The sequence below is a fragment of the Neomonachus schauinslandi genome, chromosome 3, assembly GCF_002201575.2.
Source record: "Neomonachus schauinslandi chromosome 3, ASM220157v2, whole genome shotgun sequence".
NCBI lineage: Eukaryota > Metazoa > Chordata > Mammalia > Carnivora > Phocidae > Neomonachus > Neomonachus schauinslandi.
Window position 1 is genome coordinate 127,909,748 of NC_058405.1, and position 15,209 is coordinate 127,924,956.

Here is a 15,209-nt window from a genome sequence, read left to right on the forward strand (position 1 = left end):
AATGAAATAGGAAGATTATGATTGGATATCACTTTTTTTTAAAAGAGATTTTATTTATTTGAGAGAGAGAGCACACGTGTGCACGCATGAGAGCACGAGAGAGAGAGAGAGAGAGAGAGCATAAGCAGGGGGAGAGGCAGTGGGAGAAGCAGACTCTCCGCTGAACAGGGAGCGGGGTGCGGGACTCAATCCCGGGACCCTGGGATCATGACCTGACCCAAAGGCAGATGCTTAACCAACTGAGCCACCCAGGGCTCCCACTTTTCTTTCTGATTTCCTTTAAATCTATTAATTTTATTTGTACAATTAAATAATAGAAGTTACTTTCAACTGAAGGCTTACTACAAGTAGCCTTACTGTGGCCCCGATTTCTCACTGCTTGAAAAATCAAACAAAATAAAAATCATCTGAGAAGAAAGCTCACAAAACCAGAGCAGGAATTTTTTTTTTTTTTAACGACAAAACCTATGAGAGACATGCAGAACTTAATTAAATGTCACTTAAAACTCTATGGACTGCAGACCAAGTAGAAAGAATCAGAAAAAATTCTGAACATTTTAAGCAGTAAATAAATTAGTTGATTACAATTAAGTGGTGATATAACCTGGGTAGGAGGACTGGAAATTCAAGTCAGAGATCTGTATGTAGTGTTACCCATGAGGAGGAGACTTGAATTATAAAACTTGCCCATTTGGTGAATTGGTTTCACATCCAGGTCGAAAATCTCTGGTGATAAGCAACCTTATTCCACTTAGATGTTAATGTAACTTCAAAACATAATCTCAATTCACTCATGATATTTTGAAATTATAGAAATGTTTAGGATTGTATGTAGAAATAATTAAATAAGCCCGGTTAATAATTTTATGTTTTATTCACTTATTATCATTTCTTAAGTCTGGATAAATCTTGTTATTGATGACATGTCACTTAACAAGCAGTATTTTTTTTTCTTTTTTTTTCATAGTACGTAAAGTAATGGTTTATCTTAAAATAGATGTTGCTTTGGATTTGATGAAAGAGTATTACTATCTCCATTTTATAGATGAGGAAACAGCTAATTAGTATTAGAGTTGGAATTTGACCTTAAAGAATTTGGATCCAAACTCAACTCATTCAGGAATAAATTCTGTGATCATTGAAATAATCTGTATCTGACTGATATTTAAAATACTTGTAATGTTTGAAAATTTAGCAACATAGGGTATTTGTCTGATTAGCTTTGTGATTCCAATTTAAAATGTATAATTTAGGACCTGACAATTGACTGGTAATTTTAAGTATAAATGCATTAAAGAATTTAGCTAACTTTGTAAACTATATTGGCATATTTAGCAGCCAAAGTAAAACAGAATGTAGCGACTCTTTAATGATTTTTAACTACTCGTTTATATTATTAATATATTATTTATATTAACTCATCTAACCTTCAAAACAACCCTAGGAGTTATGCACTACTTATGTATTTCCTCAATTCTAAGCTGCACAATTGGAAACTTCTTATACTCAATGGCATCTTTGTTTAATTGTCTGTGAGGGTTTTTTATTCAAGTGGTAAATAAACTAATGATGTATCATACAATACATTTGATGGAATATGGCATTTTCCCCATTTTACTGAGAAAGAAACTGAGACATAGAGGAATTAAGTAATTTGCCCAAGTTACATAGCTGGTTAGGACCAGAGCTGGGATTCAAACCAAGGCAGCCTCACTCAAGGCTTAAGTTTGTGTTCTTAACCACGATGCCTTACAATAAAAGTCTTACACCGAGGACTACAAAGTTATGAATCATGGTACTTCATACATTTCTGAACTCTAAAATATTTAAATATGGACACACTTAGGTTCTCCTTTCATCCATCATACCTACCATTCAAGGTATTATATTCAAGTTCTGAGGTGGCATACAGAGAGTACAATATAATAAAATAGACTTTGGACAACATCAGATGGGATTTACTTGGGAAACAATCTAATTTGCATGTGCTTTCTTACCATCTACACTAGCATCATCCACCAAAATGATTTCCTTCAGCAGTATGGCGGGGGAAGAATAAAGCACACTGTGGACAGTTCTAAGCAGCGTGGACCAGGCTTCATTATGAAAAACTATTATGACACTGGTGGTAGGCAGGGGAGGACAGCGCTTAAATTTTTGTTCAATACATCTAGAAGAAGTCAAAGAAGTAGAAGAACAATTACGAATTTTATTACTTTATTGCACAGCTATGTCATTACTAAAATTACCATTATTTAACCTTTATCACCATAGGAACAATAGTGGACAAATTTTTTCTATGTAAGTTGATCTTAATGCTATGGAAATATAAATAGATCACAGCAAATTTTTTTACACAGAGATCATGTCCACTGACACAGATTACATGTCAAGGATTAAAATATGCTATTGTAAGTTTTCTCAACAATATAAAACACAAATAGCATTTCAAAAAGGGAAAATAACCTACAAGTGACACAAACCTGTAAAAATGGAAAATACTTGTCATTGCTCAAATAAAAACCAAGTTTTTCTCCTTCCTTGTAGAAATCATCCTTTTTTCTTATTACTTGCAATTTTTTAAACAGTGCAACTTTATTAAATGAATATTTATCTTTGCAGAGATTCTTATTTTCCTATGTAATATTTCTCATGTTTTTAAAATCAATTTACTTAATCTATACTTGAACCAAAAGGGAAAAAATGGCTTACCATAAAATCTATTTTTTATGGTGTTTATGACTCAGCAAGACTTATTAAGTTGCTACCATATGCCATGCTGTGTTAAAGATTTTGCTCCAATAATCTGATCCACAGTTTATTTAAATAAGACCTAGCATTTTAAAATACTAAACCTAAGAATTTTAAATAAAAATCCTAAATCCACGTTAAAAAGTCCTGTGATCCTGTTACCTTATGAAACATTATGGGCACAAGGAGAGAAGTAGTTTTTGGCTGATTAATGGTACTACCCATTAGTTACAAATTAATCTTGAATTCATTTTTATAATAACATCTTCCTCAATGAAAATAATCTTCATGTGAAGCCGTTAGGTGTGGGTGGATCTGTACGGTCTCCAGGCTTGGAGACTGAAGCTGACCACAGTCCCTTGCCTACTGAGTTGAGGTGGGGATCAAAAGATACAACATATAGTAGAGGGCTTCAGACCACCGTAAAACCAAACAAAGTGACCCCAGGACACAAAAGATGTGTGGTCTATGGTAAAGATAAATAAAGAAAATAACTATCTTTAAGTTCACTTAAAAATCATAAATGGTTGTACAATTTTAGACAATAGAGTATAAAATCCTCCCACACAGTAAAAAGGCACCACAAATACAGTGTGTGAACAATCAAACAGTGCTGTTCAAACCCAAAGATAAAGAAGTAAATCATTCACTTATGGAGATAAGAGTCTAGCACGCTTCAAATACTCTGTGAGGGTCCGTGGAGAAACCAGAGCCCCCAGTATGATACCAGAGGCCTGGGAAAGCCACCCTAAGAGAGATACCCTATAAATTCTCATGAATCACTTTCATAGCCATACCTCAGTATGAATGTGTTTTAGATCCTTTTCTGAGAAGAGGTCTTTAGGGTGGAATATTTGTAGTGATAAAAAAAGAATTAGATTGAGGATAGAGTATTAACAGAGTATGTCAACACTGCTGAGTAAGAAAAGGAGAGGAAAGTTATAAGTGAAAGTGATTTTGCTCTCTTGTGCCTTCATGATTTCAAATATATATGCATAATCAGAAGCAAATAATCACATTCATCCTCACTGACAGATGAAAGCAAACCATTTATTTTAGATTGAATTTTGGATAAACTACCAATTAGAAATAAAGTCCAAACACAAACTACCTATTCATAATTACTCTTGACTCACAATTACACAGAAACAAATGACTAAATAATATTAGCTTGTATTTTTAAGACATAAAGGTTTACAAACCAACATAAACTAAAAGTAAAAATTATTAAAAACTCCATACTATTTTCCTTTAAAAAAAACCTTATGACTTAATTGTCTTATAAGCATTTTGGGGAGGAGTTTGGGGATTAAAAAAAAAAATTTCCCTACATTTACTTGTCATGGGACTAATAAACATAGTATTAACTGAGAATTACAAAAAGGTTTTGGAATTTTAAATATAAAACCTCACAAAAATTCTCATAAATAAAATCTGATCACTTTAATCTTACAAGGCTTTCCCTCAGTTTAAGCTAGGATTTATCTGCTTAACTGATAACTACTAATACCAAGTAAAGGTGTCATGTTATAACATTAATGCAAGTGATAATAAAATTTCACAGTATGATTTTATAAACCCCAATTATTCTGAAACAATAAAAAAGTATGTTAAACTTATGCTTTAGAAATTTTTTCACGTCATTTAAAGTAGTGAAATCAAACAACTTACCAAACTGACTGCGTATTCCCAGTCAAACCATTTGTAAAATTTGACATATAGATATGTGCTTAAATTATTACATGAACATCTGCCTTTGGGAGACCCTGGATCTATATTTTTAATGAGCATGGAAAAGATCAGCAATTCTTCAGAAAATGTGTTCCTTGCTAATATAGGTTAAATTTAAAGTAAGAAAGTGTTAAATCTTCACCAGTTCTTCACAGTTCTAGGTATCCAATTCCTATCCAAAAAAGGTTCTTTTGAGTGCTTAGTTGTTTTTCACTTACAATAATTTCATTAGTGAATATTATTGTAGCTCCTTAATGCTATACTGGGGGGAAAAACTTATCTTGAGCTGACATTGACTGTCACATCAAAGAATAAAAATTATGCTTCTTGATTTGTGATGTGGATTGCTTTTTAGTCAAGACCTCTCCCCAAATCAGTCAAATGCAATACTGCATTTTAACTATTAACATAAGAAAGGAACTATTCTGTGCCTTGTTATGAAGGTAGAATATTTTACAGACATCCATTTGTTTCTTCACACATTCATTTAAAAATGATGAGCACCTTAACTTTGAATCACACAGATTAGAATAGAGAGACAGAAGTCTAATCTACACAACTTCAATATTGAGTGATTCATAGTTAGAACAGGTATTCATGATCATAACTCTAGAAAAATATGAGTGAAGCCATAGACTTAAGTCTATAAAAGTTCTTTTCTTCAGGTTCACCTCCAAATATAATTCTATCTTAACCAGAAAGCAAATATGTAGGCATCGCTTGCTTGCAGTTTGTCTACCTTACATTTTCAACCAATCAACGGTGGTTTGAAAGTGGTGGAATTTATTTTAGCCTATTTGAATTCAAATAGAGCATTTGAACACAACCTCAAAGATAACAAAATGGTTAACTAAGGAGAGCATAGTAGGATCTGGAGGGAAACCATAGTAAAAATACTGTGTACTTGAGATAACATGTAAACAAAGTGACATAAAAAGCAATGTTGGCCTCTCAGAAGCTAAAGGGAGACAATTCTATACATATGATACTCAACAAAACTCTGGAGAAAAAAAAAATCATAATTGAATTAGCAGTTTAACAATATTGTTCCTTAAAAGAAAGGTTACAAAAGGTTACAGGGCATTGTGAAATACAATTACAGTGCTGAAAGTAGCCACAAAGTCTGTGACTTAGTTCATAGAATATTCTTATCTAATAGCTCCAAAGTCTTGGCACTTTTTTAAACATTTCTATTTATTCTATAGCAATACACAGAGGAACCGAGACAGCTCCTCCGCCTCCCACATTTCCCATAAAAACGGCCCCATATTCCCTACTTAATAGATTAGAAAACTAAAGCATTTAAGAATAAAGGATTTCTTTGTGGTTCTACAGAAGTCAGATCTAAAATTTAAGTTTTCCAATTTGTAAGGTAACAACTTTTCATGTCTGCAATGCCTCACCGAGCACAGATATGGTTGGCCTCAATACTAAACAAAAACATAATTAAACAAATTAAACAGCAATTGTTGATATTTGCCTCAGTGTGGCTGAAGAACAAGCACATTCCTTAGTTAATGCCCCTCCCCAGAAACCCTAATGTTAAACAGTAAACAATGAATATTCTTCAACATACTCAGGAGGTCGAGTGTCTGGTCCAAGATCTCGGTGTAAAGAAATCCTGTCACTTGCAAAAGCGTTAAAACAGTGTTTGGCTTCTCCACGTTCTTTTTCCTTCTGCTCTTCAACACTTAAATTGGTTGTCTTGAATGCTTTACCAGAAGCACCAGGTGCATTGGAATCCTGAGGTGGGCGGTCAAGAACCGGTTTCAATTCTGCTGCTGTATAATATCCTTGCAAACAGGGTCTCTCACCAGCATCAATGCTTTGCCTGACAGGTGCTCCTATTTGCATTTTTGGCATTGCATCTTTAATATTGTTTACAGCTTCTAACATTAAATCAAACATCTTGTTTTTGTTTATATTTCTTTCCATCTTTGATTCCTCTTTGGAATATTGAACACTTACTTCTCTTTGCATTAAAATCAAAAATATTATAAAGAAAAAAATTACTGCACCAAGCTTCCAGAACTTTTTATGATAATGTCTTTTAAGATGTAATTTTACTAGTCGCTTTATGTGAGCCATTCTGACATTAAAAGCTTGCCACTTGACAAATAACAGTTATAGTTTCCTCTGTTACTTATATTTTTTATCATAGAGTTGCTGGCAAGAAGATTTCATTAAATGATAATACCTATAAATAGAAATGATAAATGACATTAGTAGCTATTCATTCCTATAGGCAGGGGTCAATTCATTCATTCAAGCAACAACTAAACATAAGGTATAAACAACGTACTCTTATGGTTAACAAAAATACAAAAATATCTTGCCCTCAAGAAATTACACTTTTGGAAGAACACATTGCTATAATTAGTTATAATCTATTAAGGCTATAAAACATTAGGGATTTCCCTCCAGTAAAAAAAAAATACCTTGTAAGCTGTGGCTAATATTTACTATATGATAGGCATACAATTATTTTTATAAACAAATTTAGAGAATTTTTAAAAAGGTATCTTAACTCAATGACCAAGGGGCCAAAAGACTTCATTGAATTGATTATAAAGAAAGAGGGAAATCCATAAGAAAGCAAAGGTATATAGGGACTGTTAGGCATACATCTAAAATAGTGGCTTTTATTTTATGGAATTTGCCCTCAATGTATGAACCTCTACTCCAAATGAATCAGTTAAGATTATAAACTGGCATGCTCTCAAATTTGTTTACCTGATAATACTTGTGAATCCTGACAGAACCAATAAAGACTAGAAAATTAAGAGCATCTATTGCATTTTTATACCACAGCTATTTTCTTTTCTTTTCTTTAACCACAGCTATTTTCAACAACTCACACAAATACAAAATCTAACAGCAAAAAGAAGATGGCACTAAGCTTTACTTGAAGTGACTCTAAAAAGGCAACAAAGATCATTGAGTTACAAAAGCAGTATTTGGTTTAATAAAATACTGCTTGCAGTTGACCCTAAGAACAGAGCAACATGTTTATTAAACTCTAATATGGGCCACCAAAAATGAAAGAAAAGAAAAAGAAAAAAGAGAACTTTGATGACAGCCTGAGTCACAGTGAGGGTTGATTCTCTTTATGATGAAGTTTTAAAAAAGGCAATAGGAAGGGGTTTCAGTATATAATTACATACCATGCACCATTATACTCAATCCTATTTGCAGGGGCAAAGGGGAAGGAAAATGACTTTTTCCCTAAATCCTAAACATGTTTTAAGTCAAATTTAATTTATAGAAGTGAAAACTACGTTTGACACTTTATTCAGTTTCTCTTCCAAAGATATTGCTAAATTTAAAATTAAAAAGCCAAGTTGTAAGATGGATTCTCTGGCCTTTAGTAAGACATTTTAAGCTAAATAAATAAAATACGCAGAACTTGAATAGTTAGTTCTATATACTACCTCTATTTGGAAAGATGTATATGTATGTATGTAGGTATGTATGTATGGAATAGACACTTTGGCTTCAAAAGATAACTCAATTATAATGTATGTTGCTCATAAAAATGAGATTTCAATATTACTGAATTTGGGTTGCTTCAAGAGCCGCATGTAAGAATTAAAATGACCTGTTTAGCTTTTTACATTATTTGAAGACATAATATAAATAGTTTCAGAACCACACAAATGTTGCTGTGTAAATTCTTATGTATCAAATGTTGTGCTAGGCTCTGGCTACCAAATTAAAGATAGCTCTTACTTTCAAGGAGCAGAGACTAGTAGGAAATATGGCATGCCAACATGCAACCATAAAACATGTGCTAAGATGGAAGACTGAAAGCAATACGGGAGGTAAGGAGAAATGTTAGGGAAATTTTGCCAAAGATAACACTGGTGAGCAGAATCTTGAAAGATAAGCAATTTTTAGGCAGGTGGACAAGAGAGAAGAGAAAGAGAGAATGACAGATGCAAAGACATAAAAGCAAGACAAGACATGGGCAGTCCAAGTGAAAGACACAGATAGGAAATAGCAGGAGGGGATGCTGGCAGGTCACTTAAAGACTAGCACACAAAGTGAGTCTGGAATCCACCAATTTTGTTCGGAGTGGAAGGAAATGGATTATATTAAGGAAGAATCATAATCATATTTATGTTTTAGATAAGTCACAGGTTCCTCAGCACCAGTAAAGGTGATGAATACCAAAGAAATGAGGAAGGTAGAAAGGATGGAGAGGACTAATTCAGGAGTACAGGAAGTAGAATCAAATTAGGACTTGGTGAAAGAAAGGGAGAATGGAAGGTGGATGGCTGAAGTGATGACATTAACAAAGGCAGGGAATATAGGAAGAAGGGTAGACTTGGGGTGGGAATTAGATAATTTGTTCAGTTTGGGAGACAAATTTGAGATGCTGATAGGACTTCCAAGGTGAGTTCTCATGAGCAAAAAGATACATAGGACTGAAAATCAGGGAAAAGTTCTGTGCTAGAGATGAAAATGTGGGAGTCAGTCTTGGGGTACTGAAGAGTTCACCTACAGTATATACAGTAAAGAGGCCAGAGAAATAGCTACATTTAAGGGGTGGGAGGAAAAAGGATAAACTGGAAAGATAGATCAGGGGGAATATGAAAACAAAATAGAGGACAGTCAAGGGAAAACAGGTTAACAGATAAAGTATCCATGTCATGTGGATATAGATTTTACAACCTGCAGTTTACCCTTGAGAGATGTTAACTCTTTGACAGTTGGTTCATCTTTAAAAGTAAACTGCACTAGACCTAGTCCAATGGGCTTTAGTGCAAAACCAGGAATGAACCTTGGCAGAGAATCCACTAGACTAGTTATAGTCCTGCCTCCAAGATCTAGGGCTTAGGATCTAGGGTACATTCAGAATAATAGGGCAACAACCTGATCTAAGAAGTTCTAGGAAGGTAAGAACAGGCAAAAGTTGAGGCTTCATAGGATAATGGTCACCTATGAAATACTACCTGATCACCTTTAATCACAGTTTGATAAATAGATATAAATTAACCTATGTTCACCCTCCTTCTTCCTGTCCCTGAGTCAACCACCAAAAATCCCCTTCTCCAGTGCTGCTAGTGATATTAGATCTCCTGAGAAGCCAGATACAAGCTAGATTAGGAATTTGAGAAGGAATGAGCTGGGCTTCTTAGGATGTTTTAACAACACGTAAATCAGGAAAGGGTTCAGGGAAAGTACAGAGTAAAGGGAGATGACAGAACTAGATACTTCTATAACAATGGTGGTTTTCCCAAAATATTGTATGCCAGAAGTCATATTTGTGGGTAGGGTCGGGAATGAGAAAGAAGGATGGAATTAATGAGGTGGTTGGAAGAAAGGTTTTGTTTTGTTTTTTTTTAGGAATAAATTATAAACTAGAAAAGTCCTTCATCAATCGGACAAATAATCCTATCAGTGTGTGTGTGTGTGTGTGTATGTGTGTCTATCTAAAGACGTCACTCAATTAGTAGGTTTTAGTTTAGGATGTCTCCAATGAGGGAGTCAAGGAAAACTCATGAAGGATACAGATAGTGTCTCCCTCATTCATGGTTGTTTTTCTGGCACTTACCAGAATGTTGGTGACACAGTGAACACCCAATATAGGTTTGACTGGAAAAGGAAAGAAGGACCAAGATTTCATTTATTATTAGAAATAATAAAGCAATAATTCATTTCTGTTAAATGTTGATTAGGTCCCTGATATTTTAACATTACACAGGTTCTCATTTAGTCCTCCAACAATCTTGTGAAGTCATTCCCATTTTACTGACAAACACTGAATGTCAAACTGATTAAGGGGCTTGGCGAATGCCATTTGTTTAAGTGGAAAGGTAGCATTCTCCCAAATGTGTTCAAATTTGAACTAAATTACTGAGCTTTTAACTTAAGTTATCTGAAATAAGATCTTTAAGGGTCAAAAATTGACACTCTAGGGGCACCTGGGTGGCTCAATCAGTGAGGCGGCTGACTTCTGATTTCGGCTCAGGTTGTGATCTTGGGGTCCTGGGACAGAGGCCTGAGTCAGGCTCTGCACTCAGAGGGGAGTCTGCTTGAGGAGTCTCTCTCTCCCTCTCGTTCTGCCCCTAACACTGCTTGCGTGCACTCTCTCTAAAATAAATAATTTTTTTTTTTTAAAGAAGAATTGATATTCTAAATGTAAGGAGATAAAGGAAAAACCTAAGGAAAGAACTACAAATAGCTTCATATCAGGTAAGGTTTTCTGGACAAATGAGTTAAAAAGGAAAAAAAAAAAAACAAAAACCCACACAACTGTTTTCAGAGCGTATTTTTAGAAATGAAGATTGAGGATGAGATTGTAGATTTTAACAATGGAGGATTAACAGATTGAGTCCTTTCAGTAGCACAGTCTACTAATGTAGGAACAGGATGCTTTCCTCTTTTCAGATTATTTCAGAAGGGAATAGTCTTTTATCAATTGCTGATCATTTGAAGATTCCAACATAAATCTCCCAGGGATTTTTATATGACTTTTCTGTCCTTTACTGCTAATGTGCAGTATCAGGATTCCATTAATGAAAATTACACTCAACATTAAGCATCTCTATCAGCGGTCTTCAACTCTGGATACACATTAGCAGAAAGCTCTTTTGAAAAGAGTGCCTTAGGCTTCCCCTCTAGAGAGTTTGATTTAATTGTTCCAGGGGCAAGGCATACATAGGGCCTGCTTTTGTTGTTATTTTAGGCTCTCTAGATAATTCTTTTTTTTTTTTTTAGATTTTATTGATTTGACAGAGACACAGTGAGAGAGGGAACACAAGCAGGGAGAGTGGGAGAGGGAGAAGCAGGCTTCCCGTGGAGCAGAGAGCCCCATGTGAGGCTCGATCCCAGGACTCTGGGATCATGACCTGAGCCAAAGGCAGACGCTTAACTGACTGAGCCACCCAGGCATCCCCAAAATAGATTCTTGATATAAAATGACCAAAAGTTATTCTGACTTAGATAGATTAGATGAAATCCAAAGCATGAACGGCCCAAAGTTTCCTGAAAAGGCTTAGAAATTAATGGTGATATAAATGAGGCACTGGGGTTTTATTACTAATTATAGTGTTGTAAAATCATCTTTAAAATATTTTATTCCCATCATAAAGATGGAAAAACCCATACTCTGAACAATAAAACACATAATCCAACACAATAAATGAATGAGTTAAAGAAAACCAGAATTCTTAATTCCCATTCCTGGGAATAACATCATGTTCCTAGACCTCACTACTTACCAAATTTGAAGACCTATGTGAAAACAGCCAGTGAAACAAAACAAATTTCTCCTAGAATCAACTTCCAATTAAACTCAGAAGTTTCAGAGATGAAAAAACAAAAAATCAGCACAACAGCAAATTCAGGATATAGAAACGAGCAGATGAAGGTCTTGTTCTTATTGTACTTTCTAAACCCTTAAATACACCTATCTAAAATGGTCATTTGCTAATTATAAAACATCAGATTCACAGGAGATAGGAATACCATGAAATCGTTTTTTAAACTAGAAAAAATTAATTTAAATTCAAAGACCTTCTAAATTCTAAAGTATAAATGTCTAAAATGAGAAAAATACAATAAAATTCAGAGGCCCCTGGTCTCAAAGAATATCAATCTATATGCTAGTTTATATGTAGACATTACAAGAGGGCATTAATAATAAATAAAAATATCCACAAAATGGTATTTTATAAGGCTAAAACAATATGCATTATTCTAACAGTCTGTGAGACTGGGTTAAAATCAATGGATTATTCTCAGGGGTAAAAATATGTTTCTCTCTGAACAGAAAGAACTGAAATACCACAAATTAAAATAATCCAACTACAAAGCTGTGGCTACCAGTTATGTAGACTATGGTTTCTCAAACTCTAGTGTGACAATTAATCACCTGAGAATGTTGTTTAAATGCAGATTCAAATGGGAAAAGATCAAGATAAGATCCATCTTTAGTCTCTGTTGTCCCTTCCAGGTGGAAAAGGACACATTGCAAAAACATCAGTTAAGCTGTTAGTTTAATTTAAAAATTCCAACTGAAGCAATCTTCTAAAACAGTAAAAAGAGAGCATTTCATAACTGCACATGAAAGTAACATTTAATAAAATAAGAGGAAAGTGGTTCTTTCCATTTCTTGTTCCTATATTCAAGAGAATAAACCTTTACATCCCCAGGGATTTAAGGTCTGGTTCCAGGTGACTTTAACTGACACAAAGCCTAATTGGTATATGAAATGTGCTTGCTACTGCAAGAATTAAAGCATGATATAAAGAGTTAAGGGTAATCACAAAAAGCAAAAAATTACAAAACTATATACCTAAAATGTAGCATAGATTGTAGATTAAGAAAAGTATAGCACTGCAAAATTAATATATACTGAATCACTGCCACACATTATCATCTAGATTTCCTAATCAAATTAAAAAACAACAACAACAACAACAAAAAACTTGTCCTAATAATAAACCTTATGTGCTCAGGCAGAGATTTTATTAAGTGCCCTCATCTGCTGGTTAGGGAAGGGAGGAGTGGCAGGAAGTCATTTCTGCTTGTATTCATTGGTAAAATCAAATTTCACAGTGACTTGCTATTGTGGTTTGTTAGTTTTGATTATGTCTAAGTCCATGTCCACATCCTTGCCTGCAATTCTTCTGAGCAGGAAGTGACTTGTGGATGTATGACAGGTGACAAACACTGATGCAAAGCAAACTGCACCGAGATGGAGGAGGCAGAAACATCCCAAAGATCCCAGCTAAAGACAAAGTAGAGTAGCTCTAGCTGGCTGGAAAATGCCACCAGCGGACAACTAATTGCATGTAATTGTCACAGAGTAGGATGACTTTCTGAACGGTAGTATCCGCAGGTTATGTGACAAAGAGCCTAGTGACAGAGTTGACCTCCAACAACTTAGAGGCACAGGTTTTAATACAGAAAAGCGTGTGGCCAAACATCCAACTTCTCAGCTAAACCTGGTCAGATAAGCATCTCCATTAACAATATTATCTTTGAAGGTGAAAGGTTATAGACAGGATCTTGATTTTGTGGACCAGCCAATTCTACCGTTACAGTTTGGAGCAAACAAGTAATTATGGAACTATAATACACTTTGGCGAGAGGGTAGGATGATGGTGAAGGGGAGCTCACATACTCTCCAGCTACTGTGAATGAATCTGCAGCTGTGAAAGATATATCCTGATAATTTATGACATACTAGACAGTAGAGAAATTTTGAGGAGTGATTTGAGTGGTCCCACAGATTACCCACTTAACTAGTACTTCCCCTGGGCAGAAGGACTACATTTTAAAAGATTTCTCTGTGTATTTACCTTGTAAACATAATTGATGGCTCTTGGATTAGTAAGGAGACAAAAACTACATAGTGATTTGAAAAAGGAAAGTTTAATCTATTATTGAGAGGATTGGAGTAACAGGGAATTGGTTAGTGAGTGAAAGAGAATTCTAAATGTTATAGTAGTAGATATAAGGGGCAACCACTACCCACAAGGCTGAGATGAGGGCCCAAGGAAGAGCCCTCCCCTCACCAGCGCTGAGATCCAGAGATCTCTACAGAGAGAGCACAGTGTTGGCTCCCTGACGGTGGAAAAGTGACAGAGGTGTTTCACTAGTGAGACTTGCCAAAAAAATCTGCCCTCTGTGGAGTCCCAGAAGAAGCCAGTCATAGCGAGGTGTCAAACCCTGGAATATGCTAGGTGCTGAGGATAACTGCTTGCTTCTGGTTGCTGATGGCACCTGGAGTTAAGAAGCTGTCTTCTACAAGAGTCTAGTGTACGTTCATGTATAGCCTGGGCCAATATGGCGCCAAGCTGGTTCCTGGGATAAAATCTGGGCAGCAGGCTCCCTAGAAACCCAGTTTTGTGGGGCCCCCAGAGTGCACATGTGTGGGGCTAAACACAGAGTGTGGGGATCGGTGACTTAGGCAAGGGAACAGGTCCATGATGTCTATAACTCCAGGATACAACACTACTGCCCAAGTCAAGCTCTGGAGAAAGTGCAGGGGGTAGGGGTGTGCCAACTCTAGAGAAAGATGCGCCACACAATTACCTAACACTAGTGAAAACTATGTGGAGGCTGAGAAATAGAGAAAAAATATGCCCAGAAAGAGCCTAACCAGGAAGCCACCCTGAAACCAGGAAGGGAAGCACTTTCTATTTCCAGTGTCCCTCCAGTGCCCTCTACTGGTAAGGCTTAACATCAATACCAGTCAGCAAAGGAGAAATATTTACAGGGCCCTGCTCCATTATTACAGAGCAGAAGAGACTAAATTTGGACCTGAGAGACAATAAATTGGTAACAGCATAGTCTACCCTTTTGACTACTCAGTTTCCATATGTACACACTTTCTCACACATTTGAACTCTTGTACAATAACAAAACAACTCTATATTCTACCTAACAAGATGCAAGCATCCTCCTTACAAGTGAAGAGGAAACCTCAGAATGAGATTCAGAGTGCCGATAGCCATTGTATCCATTACTGTGACATTCTGAATTACTTTTCAAATTCTGTCACAATCCCACCTAATATCCTGTTACCTAAAGACTAAATTATAAACTTAATATTAAACAATTTCAATGTAATAATTTGTTTAAAGAAGAAGAAGAAAATGGGAAGGAGAGAAGAAAATGTCACCTCCAAAAATAAAGGTCTATTAAGTATAGTGACCCAACTGAATGCCCAGAAATGTTACTGAAATGCTCCCAAATTTTTCTGGGTCTGATTA

General features: G+C 35.4%; 1 protein-coding gene across 1 annotated transcript in view; it reads right to left on the reverse strand.

Annotated features, from left to right (window-relative positions):
* GALNT3 (polypeptide N-acetylgalactosaminyltransferase 3) overlaps positions 1-15,209 on the reverse strand; it is a 43,693-nt gene that overhangs the window by 17,033 nt on the left and 11,451 nt on the right. Inside the window, exons 2-3 of the mRNA XM_021703144.1 lie at positions 6,059-6,679; positions 1,998-2,170 (exon numbers count right to left, since the gene is read on the reverse strand). Coding sequence (XP_021558819.1) covers positions 1,998-2,170; positions 6,059-6,570 — 685 coding nt within the window. The 5' untranslated portion in view covers positions 6,571-6,679. The remainder of the gene's footprint in view (positions 1-1,997; positions 2,171-6,058; positions 6,680-15,209) is intronic.